At 45.4% G+C, this 20,263-nt stretch overlaps 1 protein-coding gene across 2 annotated transcripts in view; it reads right to left on the bottom strand.

Annotated features, from left to right (window-relative positions):
* Positions 1-2,249: 2,249 nt before the first annotated feature.
* Positions 2,250-20,263, bottom strand: part of LOC115171662 (axin-2) — a 32,087-nt gene continuing 14,073 nt past the window's right edge. For both annotated transcript variants that reach the window (XM_029728674.1, XM_029728675.1), the window contains exons 4-10: positions 19,537-19,639; positions 17,698-17,838; positions 16,802-17,520; positions 16,304-16,528; positions 15,821-16,042; positions 14,886-15,071; positions 2,250-4,035 (exon numbers count right to left, since the gene is read on the bottom strand). In XM_029728674.1, the coding sequence (XP_029584534.1) occupies positions 3,909-4,035; positions 14,886-15,071; positions 15,821-16,042; positions 16,304-16,528; positions 16,802-17,520; positions 17,698-17,838; positions 19,537-19,639 (1,723 nt within the window). In that variant the 3' untranslated portion in view covers positions 2,250-3,908. The remainder of the gene's footprint in view (positions 4,036-14,885; positions 15,072-15,820; positions 16,043-16,303; positions 16,529-16,801; positions 17,521-17,697; positions 17,839-19,536; positions 19,640-20,263) is intronic.

The raw sequence follows: 20,263 nt of genomic DNA, 5'->3' as shown, positions 1-20,263 counted from the left end.
GTGTTGATTAGATGGATGATGATGAGAAGAGGAGGATGAGGAAGAGGAGGAGGAGGAAGAGATGGAGGCGGAGGAGGAAGAGATGGAGGAGGTGGTGGAGGAGACGAAGGAGGAAGAAGAGATGGAGGAGAATGAGGAGGAGATGGAGGAGGATGAGGAGGATGAAGAAGAAGAGGAGATGGAGGAGGAAGAGGAGGAAGATGATCTAGTTGAAATGGCTATATGACCTTCTGGCTATATGACCTTCTGATTGAACAGATTTGGGTGTTGGGTTAAGGAATGAAGTATGCATGTCTTATGTTTGAAAGAAAAACACCATCACAGCAACTATCCTCCAATGTGCTCCATAAAACTTCCCACAGCAGGTTTCAATGATTCAATATGCCAGCTGCCCTCCATATTGAATAGCTACCGTATTCCAAAGTAGCCACAGTTTTGAAAAGCAATTTGGAGGTTACCTAGCTTAGTCCAGGCTTTTTAAAGATTGACCCTATCCAAAATAGCCTTTCATACAAAGAGCAGTTCACCGAGTCTTGACTCCATAGAGCCTCTCTGAATACAGCAGCTTGCCTGTGAAGACTGTAAAAGGCCTTCAAGTGTATTAAGTAACCTTTGCAGATGAAAGCGGTGAAAATGGTATTTTAACAATATTGTGATGCCCTTTCAATATGAAAGGCGGCAGTATAAGGAATGCTCTCAGCCAATGAATGCATAGGAAGGAGAACGGAGTGTGTGTTGAGGAAGTGGTGATCATCCTCTAATAATACAAGCCTGCCTCTAGTAATACAAGCCTGCCTCTAATAATACAAGCCTGCCTCTAATAATACAAGCCTGCCTCTAGTAATACAAGCCTACCATCCTAGCTGATGGGTATGTCAGATGTGCAATGTGATGACAATCATCATGGCCCAATCTAAAGTGTTTAGAGAAAATAAATCAGTCAGAAATCATATCCCCACAATCCACTCATTAAAATACTAATTGTATTCATGTCAGGAATGCACACACACACACACACACACAGAGAGAAGGGCTCTAGTGGTCAAATTAGAGCTGTGTATTCATTTCCAGCAGGGAGCATATTAAAAGCTGATAATAGGAACACATATGACAGACTTCTCTCTGGGTCCTGAGAGCTCCAGCAGCCCACCACAGCAGTGTGAGAGCTCAGGGGTACCCAGCCTAATCCTCCAGTTATCTCCAGGAGGTCCCTCCGGCTTGCCCAGGACCCCCCACACCTCCCTGGGCAGAGGTAGAGGTAGAACTGGGAAAGGGAACGTGTAGACAAATGTCATTCAAAGATGTACATCCACAATCCATCATCTTCAGGTAGACATGCGCAAACTAGTGCTGGGCGATTAGTACTTTTTGAGGTCGGTTTGGTGATCAAAAAATAATCACGATTTTCATTATTTTTCTAAAGATTAAATGCACTATTCATTGTGGGTTGAATGATGTACCATAGAATAAAACAATTAATTAAAGTCCCATGATGGCAGTGACTGCCAATTACTTATTAACCATAAGTTATTCACATTTTCCTTTCAAATATTTTGTTTTATTTGAAGACTATTTCGTTCCAAGTGATCTCATCTCTGTAGAGCTGCTGCCTATACTGTCTGGCAAAATGACTATTTTAGTAGTTCTTAGTATTTTCAGGTAGAGATAGCGCATCGAAGCAAGTACTCTATGTATCCCTCGATCACGCATTCTTCAGTCTCTTATGCAGCAGGCGTAAAAGAAACAGACCAGACAAGTAGGCGCGCACTGGATTATGGTCATTGTAGTTAGTTTTGCACAGAAAACGTGATAATTATGTAGAACACTGGCCTGCTGGAATCTACAACTCCCTACTACATCGCACCGTTCAGACATGAACGGATTAATCTCTACAGAATCTGCAGGGAAATATGAACAATGAGCTCACAGAAAAAACTACATTGAATAAAAATTATTGAACCAACTTTGGTCAAATTAGTTGTTTAAATACCAAAAAATAACCAATACTAACGGCTTCTGGGGATTTCAGGCCCCCACAAGGATAGAAAAACAAGACCACACACACCAGGTCACCAGTTGGTTAGACAAGTGTGAACACACACACACACACACACACACACACACACACACACACACACACACACACACACACACACACACACACACACACACACACACACACACACACACACACACACACACACACGATCCCATACACACTTGAAAAAAAGCAGAGTAGAGCATTCTCATTTCATTTGAAAAATATAACATTTTAATAAAGGCTACATCTCTTTATAATAATAATTACATTAATTAAAGTACCGAGGCGTCTTTCCAATGGAGATCTATAGAATAGAATGCATCATTTACAGTTTTAATACAAACAAAAAAAGCCATGAAAAATATTATAAAACAAACATGATTACAAGGAGATAGTAAAAAGGCATAGTAATAAAATCTCTTTTGAACATAAGCCCCTTGTGAAAACCAAGGGAGTAACATACCCTGATAACAGGGTAGTAACACGGTAAAGGGATCCATGTAGGCACAGCTACTGTACTCAGTAAAACACTACGGCTTCCTCTCAAACGCCACCCTATTACCTACGGAGTGCACTACTTTTGCCCTGGTCATAGGAAATAGGGTGCCATTTGAGACGCAGCATCATAGTGTGTGTTAGCATCATAACCTCTTCCTCTGGCAACGCAGGGTTAACAAGACACACAGGAGAGACCGGTCAATTCAACACAATCAGAGGCGTAAATACCACTAGCATTTGTGGGGGGACATTTTTTTGGGGAGGCAGACATGGTCGTACTCATTAGGACACGTATCAGAACCGGTTTTGCTAAACAAAATGAAAATGTGCGTTTCTTATTGGACAGATCCAGGAAAGGTAGTCCCTCCCTGTTTGTGAGTTTTCTTCCGTTAGGCCTAATGAATACACCCTAGATCTGTCGTTCTGCTCAGAAGCCTGGACATCAAGGAACGAGGGGTGGCTATACACAACACAACTGCTGAGCTTTGCTGGTATAGATTCATTTGGTGGGCTTGTCTTTAACAGGTGGAAACCTGTGTTAGCATGTTTCTGCAATTTGGGGCAGCTTGGTGCTCTGGGACAGGTTAGGGCCAGTTCGGGGGTAGTGTTGTCCTAAGTGTGGGCTCTTTCCCTGTGCAAAGCCTGGGCAACAAAAAGGCACTGAGACATGAGACTACAGAGCTGTGGTACCTGCACTACACCATACTGTGAAGTTAGTACAGGAAGTCACTGACTGATCAGAACAGAAACATCTGCCACAGGATTGGTTGACAAGACAGGAAAGGGGAGGGCGGAAAACTAAATACTTTGCATTTGAAATATTGGAGATGACATCTCCCAATTCTCCAAGCAGCTTGTCCATCCACAGGACTATGGGGAGGGGAGTGACATTTCAATAAATAATGAATAAACTCTTTACATTTATCAATAAATCATTATATATGTCCATCTGCATATACATCTAGGGTTGTTGGTAGAGGCAGGCTCAGATAGGGCACCAGTCCCAACTGTCACCTCTCAACCTTTCACCTCTAGCAGTCTCTCAGGTATCAGAGGTTCCCGCCTACTCCCTCAGACAGTGGTCATTCAATTCACGTATAGTTCCTGAAACCCAACACCCGTATCCAAACCCAACCCACAGTCCACCATTTTCTCCTCTTTCATCTCCAAGACGACGATGTTTTTGTTAAATAGTTCTGTAAAGCAGAGTGTTGATGGCTACTCCTCTCTCCATCCTTCATTGGCCAAGCTTCTTCAATAGAATCTCCAGTCATCAGTCCTTAGCTTTAAGACTCTATGGTGGAACAGGGGTGTGAGGTGTCCATGGAGTGTTTCTGTTCTATATTCCTCTGGTACTTCTGGAGGGGTATCAGTCCATCCTCTCCACCTTGCCCAGGATCTTCCCCTGGTACCTGGGCAGAACAGAGCTGTCATCCAACACCTCCTCGAACACAGCTCCACACTTAAACTCATCACTGGCCCTCTTGAAGTAGTACCTGTAACCCAGGAGGGGAGAGAGGGGGTTAGTGACAACAGGTCAATCATCTGTACAGCCAACACAACCAGACCATAGAAGACCTGGATTACATGGAACTGTACTATTGAGCAGTATTCTATCCAACACATACAGGAACAGTACTATTGAACAGTATGCTATCCAACACATACAGGAACAGTACTATTGAACAGTACTCTATCCAACACATACAGGAACAGTACTATTGAACAGTACGCTATCCAACACATACAGGAACAGTACTATTGAACAGTATGCTATCCAACACATACAGGAACAGTACTATTGAACAGTATGCTATCCAACACATACAGGAACAGTACTATTGAACAGTATGCTATCCAACACATACAGGAACAGTACTATTGAACAGTACGCTATCCAACACATACAGGAACAGTACTATTGAGCAGTACGCTATCCAACACATACAGGAACAGTACTATTGAGCAGTATTCTATCCAACACATACAGGAACAGTACTATTGAGCAGTATTCTATCCAACACATACAGGAACAGTACTATTGAACAGTATGCTATCCAACACATACAGGAACAGTACTATTGAACAGTATGCTATCCAACACATACAGGAACAGTACTATTGAACAGTACTCTATCCAACACATACAGGAACAGTACTATTGAACAGTACGCTATCCAACACATACAGGAACAGTACTATTGAACAGTATGCTATCCAACACATACAGGAACAGTACTATTGAACAGTATGCTATCCAACACATACAGGAACAGTACTATTGAACAGTATGCTATCCAACACATACAGGAACAGTACTATTGAACAGTACGCTATCCAACACATACGTGGAACAGTACTATTGAACAGTACGCTATCCAACACATACAGGAACAGTACTATTGAACAGTACGGTATCCAACACATACAGGAACAGTACTATTGAACAGTACGCTACCCAACACATACAGGAACAGTACTATTGAACAGTACGCTATCCAACACATACAGGAACAGTACTATTGAACAGTACGCTACCCAACACATACAGGAACAGTACTATTGAACAGTACGCTATCCAACACATACAGGAACAGTACTATTGAACAGTACGCTATCCAACACATAAATGAACAGTACTATTGAACAGTACGCTACCCAATACATACAGGAACAGTACGCTATCCAACACATACATGGAACAGTACTATTGAACAGTACGCTATCCAACACATACAGGAACAGTACTATTGAACAGTATGCAATCCAACACATACAGGAACAGTACTATTGAACAGTACGCTATCCAACACATACATGGAACAGTATGCTATCGAACACATACATGGAACAGTACTATTGAACAGTACGCTATCCAACACATACATGGAACAGTATGCTATCGAACACATACATGGAACAGTACTATTGAACAGTACGCTATCCAACACATACAGGAACAGTACTATTGAACAGTACGCTATCCAACACATACAGGAACAGTACTATTGAACAGTACGCTACCCAACACATACAGGAACAGTACTATTGAACAGTACGCTATCCAACACATACAGGAACAGTACTATTGAACAGTACACTATCCAACACATAAATGAACAGTACTATTGAACAGTACGCTACCCAATACATACAGGAACAGTACGCTATCCAACACATACATGGAACAGTACTATTGAACAGTACGCTATCCAACACATACAGGAACAGTACTATTGAACAGTATGCAATCCAACACATACAGGAACAGTACTATTGAACAGTACGCTATCCAACACATACATGGAACAGTATGCTATCGAACACATACATGGAACAGTACTATTGAACAGTACGCTATCCAACACATACATGGAACAGTATGCTATCGAACACATACATGGAACAGTACTATTGAACAGTACGCTATCCAACACATACAGGAACAGTACTATTGAACAGTACGCTATCCAACACATACAGGAACAGTACTATTGAACAGTACGCTATCCAACACATACAGGAACAGTACTATTGAACAGTACGCTATCCAACACATACGTGGAACAGTACTATTGAACAGTACGCTATCCAACACATACAGGAACAGTACTATTGAACAGTACGCTATCCAACACATACATGGAACAGTACTATTGAACAGTACGCTATCCAACACATACATGGAACAGTACTATTGAACAGTACGCTATCCAACACATACATGGAACAGTACTATTGAACAGTACGCTATCCAACACATACAGGAACAGTACTATTGAACAGTACGCTATCCAACACATACAGGAACAGTACTATTGAACAGTACGCTATCCAACACATACATGGAACAGTACTATTGAACAGTACGCTATCCAACACATACAGGAACAGTACTATTGAACAGTACGCTACCCAACACATACATGGAACAGTATGCTATCGAACACATACATGGAACAGTACTATTGAACAGTACGCTATCCAACACATACAGGAACAGTACTATTGAACAGTACGCTATCCAACACATACATGGAACAGTACTATTGAACAGTACGCTATCCAACACATACATGGAACAGTACTATTGAACAGTACGCTATCCAACACATACAGGAACAGTACTATTGAACAGTACGCTATCCAACACATACAGGAACAGTACTATTGAACAGTACGCTATCCAACACATACATGGAACAGTACTATTGAACAGTACGCTATCCAACACATACAGGAACAGTACTATTGAACAGTACGCTACCCAACACATACATGGAACAGTATGCTATCGAACACATACATGGAACAGTACTATTGAACAGTACGCTATCCAACACATACAGGAACAGTACTATTGAACAGTACGCTATCCAACACATACATGGAACAGTACTATTGAACAGTACGCTATCCAACACATACAGGAACAGTACTATTGAACAGTACGCTATCCAACACATACAGGAACAGTACTATTGAACAGTATTCTATCCAACACATACAGGAACAGTACTATTGAACAGTACGCTATCCAACACATACAGGAACAGTACTATTGAACAGTACGCTATCCAACACATACATGGAACAGTACTATTGAACAGTATTCTATCCAACACATACAGGAACAGTACTATTGAACAGTACGCTATCCAACACATACAGGAACAGTACTATTGAACAGTACGCTATCCAACACATACAGGAACAGTACGCTATCCAACACATACATGGAACAGTACTATTGAACAGTACGCTATCCAACACATACATGGAACAGTACGCTATCCAACACATACATGGAACAGTACTATTGAACAGTACGCTATCCAACACATACAGGAACAGTACGCTATCCAACACATACATGGAACAGTACTATTGAACAGTACGCTATCCAACACATACAGGAACAGTACTATTGAACAGTATGCTATCCAACACATACAGGAACAGTACTATTGAACAGTATGCTATCCAACACATACATGGAACAGTACAATTGAACAGTACGCTATCCAACACATACAGGAACAGTACTATTGAACAGTACGCTATCCAACACATACAAGAACAGTACTATTGAACAGTATTCTATCCAACACATACAGGAACAGTACTATTGAACAGTACGCTATCCAACACATACAGGAACAGTACTATTGAACAGTATGCTATCCAACACATACATGGAACAGTACAATTGAACAGTACGCTATCCAACACATACAGGAACAGTACTATTGAACAGTACGCTATCCAACACATACAAGAACAGTACTATTGAGCAGTATTCTATCCAACACATACAGGAACAGTACTATTGAACAGTATGCTATCCAACACATACAGGAACAGTACTATTGAACAGTATGCTATCCAACACATACAGGAACAGTACTATTGAACACATACAGGAACAGTACTATTGAACAGTACGCTATCCAACACATACAAGAACAGTACTATTGAGCAGTATTCTATCCAACACATACAGGAACAGTACTATTGAACAGTATGCGATCCAACACATACAGGAACAGTACTATTGAACAGTATGCTATCCAACACATACAGGAACAGTACTATTGAACAGATACAGGAACAGTACTATTGAACAGTATGCTATCCAACACATACAGGAACAGTACTATTGAACACATACAGGAACAGTACTATTGAACAGTACGCTATCCAACACATACAGGAACAGTACTATTGAACAGTATTCTATCCAACACATACAGGAGCAGTACTATTGAACAGTACGCTATCCAACACATACAGGAACAGTACTATTCAACAGTATTCTATCCAACACATACAGGAACAGTACTATTGAACAGTACGCTATCCAACACATACAGGAACAGTACTATTGAACAGTATTCTATCCAACACATACAGGAACAGTACTATTGAACAGTACGCTATCCAACACATACAGGAACAGTACTATTCAACAGTATTCTATCCAACACATACAGGAACAGTACTATTGAACAGTACGCTATCCAACACATACAGGAACAGTACTATTGAACAGTACGCTATCCAACACATACAGGAACAGTACTATTGAACAGCACGCTATCCAACACATACAGGAACAGTACTATTGAACAGTACGCTATCCAACACATACAGGAACAGTACTATTGAACAGTACGCTATCCAACACATACAGGAACAGTACTATTGAACAGCACGCTATCCAACACATACAGGAACAGTACTATTGAACAGTACGCTATCCAACACATACAGGAACAGTACTTTTGAACAGTATGCTACCCAACACATACAGGAACAGTACTATTGAACAGTACGCTATCCAACACATACAGGAACAGTACTATTGAACAGTACGCTATCCAACACATACAGGAACAGTACTATTGAACAGTATGCTATCCAACACATACAGGAACAGTACTATTGAACAGTACGCTATCCAACACATACAGGAACAGTACTATTGAACAGTATTCTATCCAACACATACAGGAACAGTACTATTGAACAGTACGCTATCCAACACATACAGGAACAGTACTATTGAACAGTACGCTATCCAACACATACAGGAACAGTACTATTGAACAGTACGCTATCCAACACATACAGGAACAGTACTATTGAACAGTATGCTATCCAACACATACAGGAACAGTACTATTGAACAGTACGCTATCCAACACATACAGGAACAGTACTATTGAACAGTATGCTATCCAACACATACAGGAACAGTACTATTGAACAGTACGCTATCCAACACATACAGGAACAGTACTATTGAACAGTACGCTATCCAACACATACAGGAACAGTACTATTGAACAGTACGCTATCCAACACATACAGGAACAGTACTATTGAACAGTATGCTATCCAACACATACAGGAACAGTACTATTGAACAGTACGCTATCCAACACATACAGGAACAGTACTATTGAACAGTATGCTATCCAACACATACAGGAACAGTACTATTGAACAGTATGCTATCCAACACATACAGGAACAGTACTATTGAACACATACAGGAACAGTACTATTGAACAGTACGCTATCCAACACATACAAGAACAGTACTATTGAGCAGTATTCTATCCAACACATACAGGAACAGTACTATTGAACAGTATGCTATCCAACACATACAGGAACAGTACTATTGAACAGTATGCTATCCAACACATACAGGAACAGTACTATTGAACACATACAGGAACAGTACTATTGAACAGTATGCTATCCAACACATACAGGAACAGTACTATTGAACACATACAGGAACAGTACTATTGAACAGTACGCTATCCAACACATACAGGAACAGTACTATTGAACAGTATTCTATCCAACACATACAGGAACAGTACTATTGAACAGTACGCTATCCAACACATACAGGAACAGTACTATTCAACAGTATTCTATCCAACACATACAGGAACAGTACTATTGAACAGTACGCTATCCAACACATACAGGAACAGTACTATTGAACAGTATTCTATCCAACACATACAGGAACAGTACTATTGAACAGTACGCTATCCAACACATACAGGAACAGTACTATTCAACAGTATTCTATCCAACACATACAGGAACAGTACTATTGAACAGTACGCTATCCAACACATACAGGAACAGTACTATTGAACAGTACGCTATCCAACACATACAGGAACAGTACTATTGAACAGCACGCTATCCAACACATACAGGAACAGTACTATTGAACAGTACGCTATCCAACACATACAGGAACAGTACTATTGAACAGTACGCTATCCAACACATACAGGAACAGTACTATTGAACAGCACGCTATCCAACACATACAGGAACAGTACTATTGAACAGTACGCTATCCAACACATACAGGAACAGTACTATTGAACAGTATGCTACCCAACACATACAGGAACAGTACTATTGAACAGTACGCTATCCAACACATACAGGAACAGTACTATTGAACAGTACGCTATCCAACACATACAGGAACAGTACTATTGAACAGTATGCTATCCAACACATACAGGAACAGTACTATTGAACAGTACGCTATCCAACACATACAGGAACAGTACTATTGAACAGTATTCTATCCAACACATACAGGAACAGTACTATTGAACAGTACGCTATCCAACACATACAGGAACAGTACTATTGAACAGTACGCTATCCAACACATACAGGAACAGTACTATTGAACAGTACGCTATCCAACACATACAGGAACAGTACTATTGAACAGTATGCTATCCAACACATACAGGAACAGTACTATTGAACAGTACGCTATCCAACACATACAGGAACAGTACTATTGAACAGTATGCTATCCAACACATACAGGAACAGTACTATTGAACAGTATGCTATCCAACACATACAGGAACAGTACTATTGAACAGTTCGCAATCCAACACATACAGGAACAGTACTATTGAACAGTACGCTATCCAACACATACAGGAACAGTACTATTGAACAGTACGCTATTCAACACATACAGGAACAGTACTATTGAACAGTATGCTATCCAACACATACAGGAACAGTACTATTGAACAGTACGCTATCCAACACATACAGGAACAGTACTATTGAACAGTATGCTATCCAACACATACAGGAACAGTACTATTGAACAGTACGCTATCCAACACATACAGGAACAGTACTATTGAACAGTACGCTATCCAACACATACAGGAACAGTACTATTGAACAGTACGCTATCCAACACATACAGGAACAGTACTATTGAACAGTATGCTATCCAACACATACAGGAACAGTACTATTGAACAGTACGCTATCCAACACATACAGGAACAGTACTATTGAGCAGTACGCTATCCAACACATACAGGAACAGTACTATTGAACAGTACGCTATCCAACACATACATATATTCAGCAAGACACATAATGAAGATTATGTCATGTAGAGTCAATATGATCTGGTTTAACCTCAGACTGTGTGTGCGTCTCTTTTCCTTCATTAAGCCCTACTCCCCTACCGCAGATAAAGGGGCCATTGTGCAAGGGGCCAGAGAAGACGGCCATTGAGGTCAGAGGTCAAGAGCTAGCCTCCCCCCAGCCCTTTGGACTCGAGGGGAGGAGAGAAACTCCTGTGATCTACAATGCACCAACAACACTTCACGCTCAACTAACCCTCAGACTGAACCAACGGCTTCTGTATTATAGGGGTGGTCTTTGATAGTCTCTGGTTCTACAGGGGCTTATTGGATATAAGAGGGTCTGGACCAATTGAAAATCCACCCGTTTCCTCTCATTTCATCAGTCCTGCCGTGGTCCTGAGCTTCTCCAGCTCCTGACTAACTGGTTATCATTAGGCCCTCAGTGAAAGGACCCCTTCAATTAAAGAAGGCTCAGATTTTGGGTGCCTGCAAGTCTGCCTGTTATAAACCCTGACATCATATTTTGTCCTAGTCACGGCCCTTCCCTCTGTGAGAGCTCTATAGGACGCAGTAGAAGGGTCCCGGTAGGCAGCCAGGGAGGGGGCGGGGTCATCTGATCTAAGCAGGGGGTACCTCTTCCTGTCAGCCATGATGACTACACTGGCCCTGTTAAGGACCCCCTTTACCCCCCAAAACTACCTCCCTTCTTTTTAGAGGAAGAGGAACCAGCGGGGGAGGAAGGGTAAGTGCTGTATACCTCAGCCATTAACTCTGTAATGGAAAAATGCCTCATTTTGCCCATGTGTGGGGTGGTGCACATTGTGCTGTAATTCCTAAAGCTAGTGTTTTACGAGACGGGCTGACCAAGTCATACAAACAATGCTCGGAAAAATGAGGAAAAACATATTTTAAAAAACAAACAAAAATGTTTTTCGCAAACACACACAAAAGGGTGTTCACTAATAAAAAGCAGTCTCCATTTGAAACACAGGAAGAGTTCACTAAACGGGGTACAGCGGGGTCTCACACAGCTTCTATTAAATCAGCATAACAATACTCTGACTGGGGAAATAATCCATTGTTCTCTGGCGAGACACGTATGAACTGGGTAAACAAGAGGACATGAAAGAGAACTAAGACGCGCTAGATAATTGTAGCCTTATTTCTGAGAAGACTTCCAAAAGACTTATTTCCAAAAGACTTCAAAGGAGCATGGATCTTATTTGCTCAAAGAGGGAACGAGAGAGAGAGAGAGAGAGAACTATTTCCATTGGAACATGTTTTATGTGGCAGAATGTTCAGTGTGCAACATCTGGCAGCAATATTGTCTGGCAGGGCCTGGCCGTACTGTTCTTTGTTGAACTCAAGCCATGTTCAAATGACCCAGCGCCACACATTCTCCCCCCTGCTACTGCTATTAAAACCATAAGCTTTGAATCCCCCTATCCTCCCCTCTAACAGCGTGGATGGTTTGAGAGAAAGACAAAACAATCAACTACATAGACAAGAGAGAGGATGTCCACTATGCAGCCATGCTTCTCACGCCTTAGACCTAGGTTCACATGACCTGGCCAGGAAAAACTCTGGACCCGAGCTACAGCCCTAGAGTGTTCCCTTGCTCCATGGTCTAAAAGAGAAACTGAATATGTGTGATGCATTTCCATTATATCCCTACAAACCATCCGTCTGTACTAGTTATGAACCAATGCTTGACTCGATTCCATTCGTGTAATCCAGATCACATTGGAACAGAGTTGTCATCTAAACGGTGTTGGATACACCTCTAATAGTGAACAGGACCTGGAGTATGATGCCCACGTGTAAAAACACACTCTGACGCGCTAGTGTGTGTTACTTCAACGTGCGTGCACTTCAACGTGCGTGCACTTCAACGTGCGTGTCTTTAAAGCAGGCTGCCTGATAGCATCGGTGAGGAATTTGCACGGCTGGCCGTGTGTGTGAGTCTTTGTTGGTTGAAATGAAAGGGTCCGGGTTCAAAGCGTGCGTATTAAGTGTGCCTCGCCATGGAAATCAATACCAGATGGGACCCAAAACACGCCTCACTTCAAATTCTCTCCCTCCCTCTCCTCTTTCCTGCAACCCCCCCTTCCCCCCACCCATCTCTCATTCTCTCCTCTTCCTTCGTTTTAACCACAAACACAGGCATATCTACACACACACACACACACACACACACACACACACACACAGAGTATGAAGTCAATACTCCAACTCATGTGAGCATTCAGCCTAACAGAATAAAGTCGAGATAGAGTTTCTAAAGACCCTACCTGGGGCGGCAGGCAGCCTAGTGGTTAGAGGCGGGCAGCCTAGTGGTTAGAGGCGGGTAGCAGCCTAGCGGTTAGAGGCGGGTAGCAGCCTAGGGGTTAGAGGCGGGTAGCAGCCTAGCGGTTAGAGGCGGGCAGCCTAGTGGTTAGAGGCGGGTAGCAGCCTAGCGGTTAGAGGCGGGTAGCAGCCTAGCGGTTAGAGGCGGGTAGCAGCCTAGCGGTTAGAGGCGGGCAGCCTAGTGGTTAGAGGCGGGTAGCAGCCTAGCGGTTAGAGGCGGGCAGCAGCCTAGCGGTTAGAGGCGGGCAGCAGCCTAGCGGTTAGAGGCGGGCAGCCTAGTGGTTAGAGGCGGGTAGCAGCCTAGCGGTTAGAGGCGGGTAGCAGCCTAGCGGTTAGAGGCGGGTAGCAGCCTAGTGGTTAGAGACGGGTAGCAGCCTAGCGGTTAGAGGCGGGCAGCCTAGTGGTTAGAAGCGGGTAGCAGCCTAGCGGTTAGAGGCGGGCAGCAGCCTAGCGGTTAGAGGCGGGCAGCAGCCTAGCGGTTAGAGGCGGGCAGTAGCCTAGCTGTTAGAGGCAGGCAGCAGCCTAGCAGTTAGAGGCTGGCAGTAGCCTAGTGGTTAGAGCGTTGGGCCAGAAACTGAAAGCTTGCTGGATCGAATCCCTGAGCTGACAAGGTACAAATCTGTCGTTCTGCCCCTGAACAAGACAGTTAACCCACTGTTCCTAGGCCGTCATTGTAAATAACAATTTGTTCTTAACTGACTTGCCGAGTTAAATAAAGGTTAAATACCAGCTGGGGAGGAGATCTGGGAAACTAATGGAGCTATGAAGACACTTTGTGGGGGGCTGATTTTCTAGTGTGTGTGTGTGTGTGTGTGTGTGTGTGTGTGTGTGTGTGTGTGTGTGTGTGTGTGTGTGTGTGTGTGTGTGTGTGTGTGTGTGTGTGTGTGTGTGTGTGTGTGTGTGTGTGTGTGTGTGTGTGTGTCCTTACCAAGCTGGTCATAACAGTGACCTAGTGTGTGAGATTGTCAGACTGTGTATGCATGAATGTGTGTGTGTGTGTCCGTGCATTGAATGTGTGCCGTAGTGTCCCTTCTCCATACCTGTAGTGTCCCTTCTTGCGGAGCTGTTCTTTAAAGTGTCCCAGTGTGAGGCTGTGTGTCTTCATCCGCCTACGGTAGGGAATCTCCTCACCACAGAAGAAGTAGGTTACCTCTGTCTCACTACCCATGGCTGAAGCAACATGGGAGCCTGTTGTCACCTGCTGCAGCCTGTTGGTCTCTCTCAGTCTGAGGGGGAGAGAGGAGAGGTGTGAACACCGACTTACTTCCCCCCCATATAAAACAACAAGCATGCTTGGTGGGTAGTAGCCATAGCTACACAGAAAGAGAGGAGGGGGACCAGGGCAGGAGTAAAGGCTGGTATATGATCTACAATAATTCATTCTAGAAAAGACTGATGGTTGACTAGAGAGTAGATAACATCTGTCTAGAAGGAGGAGAGAGGTGTGTGTGTGTGTGTTCTCTGCTCCCCTTCAGCCATGTCCAAGGCTCTGTAGTGTTACTTCAGAAGGAGGAGGCTAACTAGGGCCTGTTCTGTTCTAGAACTGCTCTCTGAAGGTCAGCCAATTCAGCACCATGAAAGACGGCTCTGCAGTCAGGGGGCAAGGACTACAGCACACACACACACACACACACACCAAAGAGAGATCAGGGAGGCGGGAAAGAAAAAAAACTGACAAGGTTGGCCTCTTGAAAATGGAACTTGTGTGTGTGTGTGTGTGTGTGTGTGTGTGTGTGTGTGTGTGTGTGTGTGTGTGTGTGTGTGTGTGTGTGTGTGTGTGTGAGAATGCATATCTTCCTCCCTCCACATATGTAATATCATGTTAGTGAACAGAGGAGGAGGAGCGAGATGAGGAGGAGGGGAGAGAGATGAGAGGATGAGGAAGAGCAGAGATGAGGAGGAGGAAGATGAGCAGAGAGATGAGAGGAAGAGCAGAGATGAGGAGGAGGAAGACGAGCAGAGAGGAGAGGCGTACTCTTCTGTTTGGAGAGAAGCAGCAGGGCTGGAGCCGGGACCAGGGGTGAGTGCAGGGCTGAGGGGGGATAAGGCTGGACAGGGCCCAGCGGGGGATGAGGCTGGACAGGGCCCAGCGGGGGATGAGGCTGGACAGGGCCCAGCGGGGGATGAGGCTGGACAGGGCCCACTCTGGACAGGCATAGGGTGCCACTTCTCTCTCTGGAGGCTGGATGTAGAGTGTCTGGTGGGGAGAACAGAAAACAATAGAGAAACGTTATTACAGTACACTGTGGTAGTACAGTCTCCAGCATCACACATATACTATCTAACCACAGACAGGTTTCAACACAGTAGGAATCACATTGGTATAGTAAAACAACTGATCAATGCATGGGAGTGTCAATATGTACTCCACTGTCTACAGGGAAAACTAGAACCAACGGTTTAGTGAAAGTATCAACATCTTCCTTGTGGTGTGTCCGGGTCGGGGTGCGGCTCCTACCTCTGTTTGGGGGGTTTGGAGACGGAGGCCTCCTCTAGTCTGCGACAGGCCTCCTCCAGCTGGGACAGGGTGTTGGGCGGGGGCAGGGGGGGCATGGCCGGGTCCTGGATGAAGGGATGGGCGGGCTGGTGGGCACGGAGATGGGCGATGGCACCTCCGCCGCCCCACGTGTGTGTCTGGTTGGACGCCGCTCCGCCACCATAAGCCTTCTTAGTGCTCTGGGTACTGTTGGGCAAAGATAAAAACAGCCAATCAGCATGGAGAATGGAAGGAAGCGGGAAGAGACAATTGTGGGGAATGTTGGGAAATGTACTTTGCATGCATGTAAAATGGCTTTGGGATGTGATTGTGAAACAAAGTGATGAAAATTGTGTTTAAATGTACTGAGAGGACTACAATAAATAAGTTGCAATGAAAGGAAAACAAGTGAAGGGAAATGTAGTTCTGAGGCATTGGGAGAGGACTACAACAGGAAGTGGAGAGGCTAGACTGCCCTACCTGTGGGGTTTGTGGTGCTTGCCCTGCCGGTCACTCTCCAGGATCCACTGCCACACGTTCTGGGAGCGGTCTGTGCTGTCGCTGAGTAGCTGGAGGGGCACGACCTCACCCCCCTCTGTTGCCCCCTCCTCAGCCCCCAACCGACACCCCCCTCGGGAAAGGGAACTGGAGCGCCCCATGTTGGACTCTGTGGGACTGCTGCCACAGGACGCCATCTCCCTGCCCAGGCTGCGACTGCGTGGGTAAGGGGGACCCCCCTCCGCCCCTCCAGACCGCACCGGGCACAGACACAACACCCTCTGGGCTGCCTCTCTCTCCATCTGCTCCTTGCTCTTAGAACCGGCGTGGTGGTGGATGTAGTGGTGGTGGGTGTGCTTGGTGCTGCTGCTGGGCCTGCCCAGGGAGAGGGCCCTTCCTGGGGTGAAACCTACTGAGAAGCCCCCTAAGCTGGAGGTGCCACTGGGGCTGGAGGCCCCGGGAGTGACCAGGGGCTTGAGACAGGGGCCTCCCCGGGAAAGAGTCCTGTGCTCTGGAGAGCGGTGGCGGGCCACAGTGGAGGGGGACTGACAGCCAGGGGTTTTTAGGACACGGGACAGGTGGTCGTCCAGGATGGCCTGGGGGTCCTCGTCGTTGGGGCCGGTGGGCTGGAGGGACAGGGGGTGGGGGGAGAGCAGGGGGGCACTACTGCCGGGCACCTCAGCCTCGTCCCTCTCCTCCTCCTACACACAGCCAGAACAGAACGGTTAAGTTAGGAGAGATCTCAATGGCATACACACATGGACAGGGAAGAAGAACAGTATTGAATGACACAATCAAGGAAACAATTAGACCATTGCCATAGACCTCTGAGATTAGGATTCCCACATCTATAAATCCAACTAGTAGTTCATCCACACCTCCTGCATCTGCTGCAGCCTCTCTTCCAGGGAACTCATGGTCTCCTGGTCTCTTCTCAGCCGCTCCAGACGACAGATGAGCTGAGACGCAAACGCTGCCGGCTCTACCGGTGTCATCTCCTTAGGACATCTCTGTGTCCGCTATGGAGGGAGAGAGGGATGGAGAGAGAGAGGGATGGAGGGAGAGAGGGATGGAGAGAGAGAGGGAAGGAGGGAAGGAGGGAGAGAGTTAAGAGCTGTAACAGTTAAAGGAGCGGTCGGTGTCCAGATCTGTCTTCTACCTGAGCCCTCTCCTCCTCTCATCCCCCCATCCCTGCTAGCCATCTCATCCTTGCCCCAGTGCCCCCTCCACCCCTGGCAGTGCCGCCCCTGGGCCCTGGGTCTGTGGTGGCAGTTGGTTACACTCCTTGGAGCCTGGGCTCTCTGCGTGTTCCCTCTGTAGTGCAACCAAGCCATCAGCGCTTCCCTCTGAAGTCTGTACACTTCAAAGGGCCCTCGTCAAATATCAAACATTCACTAGGGGAGGGAGAGAGGAGGGAGGGCAGTGGCTTTGCATCTAGGATTAAAAGTCACATATCGACAGGGGGGGAAGATGGAGAAGGAAAGGGAGGATTAAAAGGAGAAGATGGGGAGATGTGTGCAGGCAGCAGGGGAGGGAGGGAGAGATGGGGGGGAGAGATGGGGGGAGATCAGAGAGGAGCTGTTGCACACTGGGCACCTCTGAGGTACAGTAGTCATTATCCCCCTTGTGTGTTATTTTATCATTGGGGCTTTCTTGATTCCTCTTCCTCTCTTTTTGTTCCTTCCATCTCTTTGTAGTGGAGATGAAGAGAGAGAAGACAGACAGAGAGAGAGAGAGAGAGAGACAAACAGACAGACAGACAGACAGACAGACAGACAGACAGACAGACGCTGTCTGCCCGGCCCACGTGTCCGGAGGCTCTTGCTGCATCATGGCAATGGCAGCTATCCCCCAATCAGAGGGGAAACAAAAACAAGAAAGGGGAGCGAGAAAGGGAGGGTGAAAGAGCACAAAGATGGAGAAAGAATCTGGGACTCTTAAGAAAGCATACATTTGTGAGGAGAAGAGAAGGGGGTCAAAAAGTTTGATTCAACTAGCTACCGATGTTGCTAGTTTGGCCTTCCCAAAACTCATTTTCCCATGTCTCCCCTCTCCAACTCTCTCTTTCCTTTCTTTTGGCCTTTCCAAAGCCCGTCAGTTACCAACTCCCCCCTGACACACTCCAACTCTTCCCTCAGATCCCTAGTTTTAGGGGTGCAGCCTGAAGAGGGAGAGGGGCAGGGAGGCGGGGTTGTGGAGGGGAAAAAGGGGGACAAGCACTGTTGGAAGTTGTCACTTTCCTCTGCGCTTGCTCCATTCATCCTCTGATCACAGCGCTGTGTGTGTGTGTGTGTGTGTGTGTGTGGAGGAGCTGGCAGTTGATTCTAGAGCCTCCAGATAAAGCCGCGAGAGAGAGAGAGCTCTCCTTCATCTCTCCATTCTGTGTATATTTTCATCATCAGTGTGTGAAGAGAAGACACTGGTCTTTAGAACGCACCGGATAAACAGCTTAGAAACAGTCTCCTGCAGACTTCAAGGACCCCAAGGGGGGTGTGGGTTACAAAGGTAGCGAGGGGGTGGTGTGTGGGGGGGGGACTTTGACATCTGCTTTGCTCTCAGATCTTTGTTGTTGTAGTTGTTGAATGGAAGACGTGGAATAGAGTTGGTGGTACTATACATAGAACTGCAGACCTGAATACAGACCATGGAAATGGATGTTGCACTACTGAGAAGCACTAATAAGTGGGGCAATAGGACATTTGTGTGTGTACACTTACAGGGAAGGCAGGTAGGGAGACTTGGCTGTTCATCCTCATGTTGCGCTGCATCTCTCTCTGCAGGTGCTTCTTGGAGCCCAGCTTGTAGGGAGGGATGCCATCTCTGTCACGGAAACGCGCAGGATACACAGGTCAAACAGCCAATCAGACACAGCAATACAACACACACCCAATCAGGAAGCAGCTCATTGGTCACCTAATAGCTATTTCAAATCACCCCCTATTTAACCCAGATAAAAAATACAATATATTTCAGGTCAATTCTGAATCTGAGGTGTACTGAGCAAGAGGTGAACATTGGATAGGGTTTCTGCTAGGTCTCAGGTCAGTGTGTCTGACAGAGTAGGGGATTTCATCTGCCCTAAAACTGACACTCATCTCCAGCCATGGCTCCCTGAGCAGTGGGCACTTCACCACACACCCCAGCACTTTCTTTTGACTGAGCCCAGAAAGGATCACTCAGCCCTTGAGGAGAGCTGTGCCAGGCTTTAGCTGTTAGCATTCATCACCAGCAGTACACACAAAGTTAGCATTAGCATCCCGCCATTGACATGCCCTGGAACCCCACTTGTCTAGAAGTAAACTATACTGTTTGGAAGGTGCACACACAAACCCACTGATCAAAGTGTCAGTCCTACAGAGAGAATGATCATAACATGTAGGCTAATAAAACTTCGTTCACACCAACCAACCAAGAGCAAAACCCAGTGTTTCTTTACCGGGCCAG

The sequence above is a fragment of the Salmo trutta genome, chromosome 32 (genome assembly GCF_901001165.1).
Source record: "Salmo trutta chromosome 32, fSalTru1.1, whole genome shotgun sequence".
Taxonomy (NCBI): Eukaryota; Metazoa; Chordata; class Actinopteri; order Salmoniformes; family Salmonidae; genus Salmo; species Salmo trutta.
This window is presented reverse-complemented; position numbering and strand designations above follow the sequence as displayed.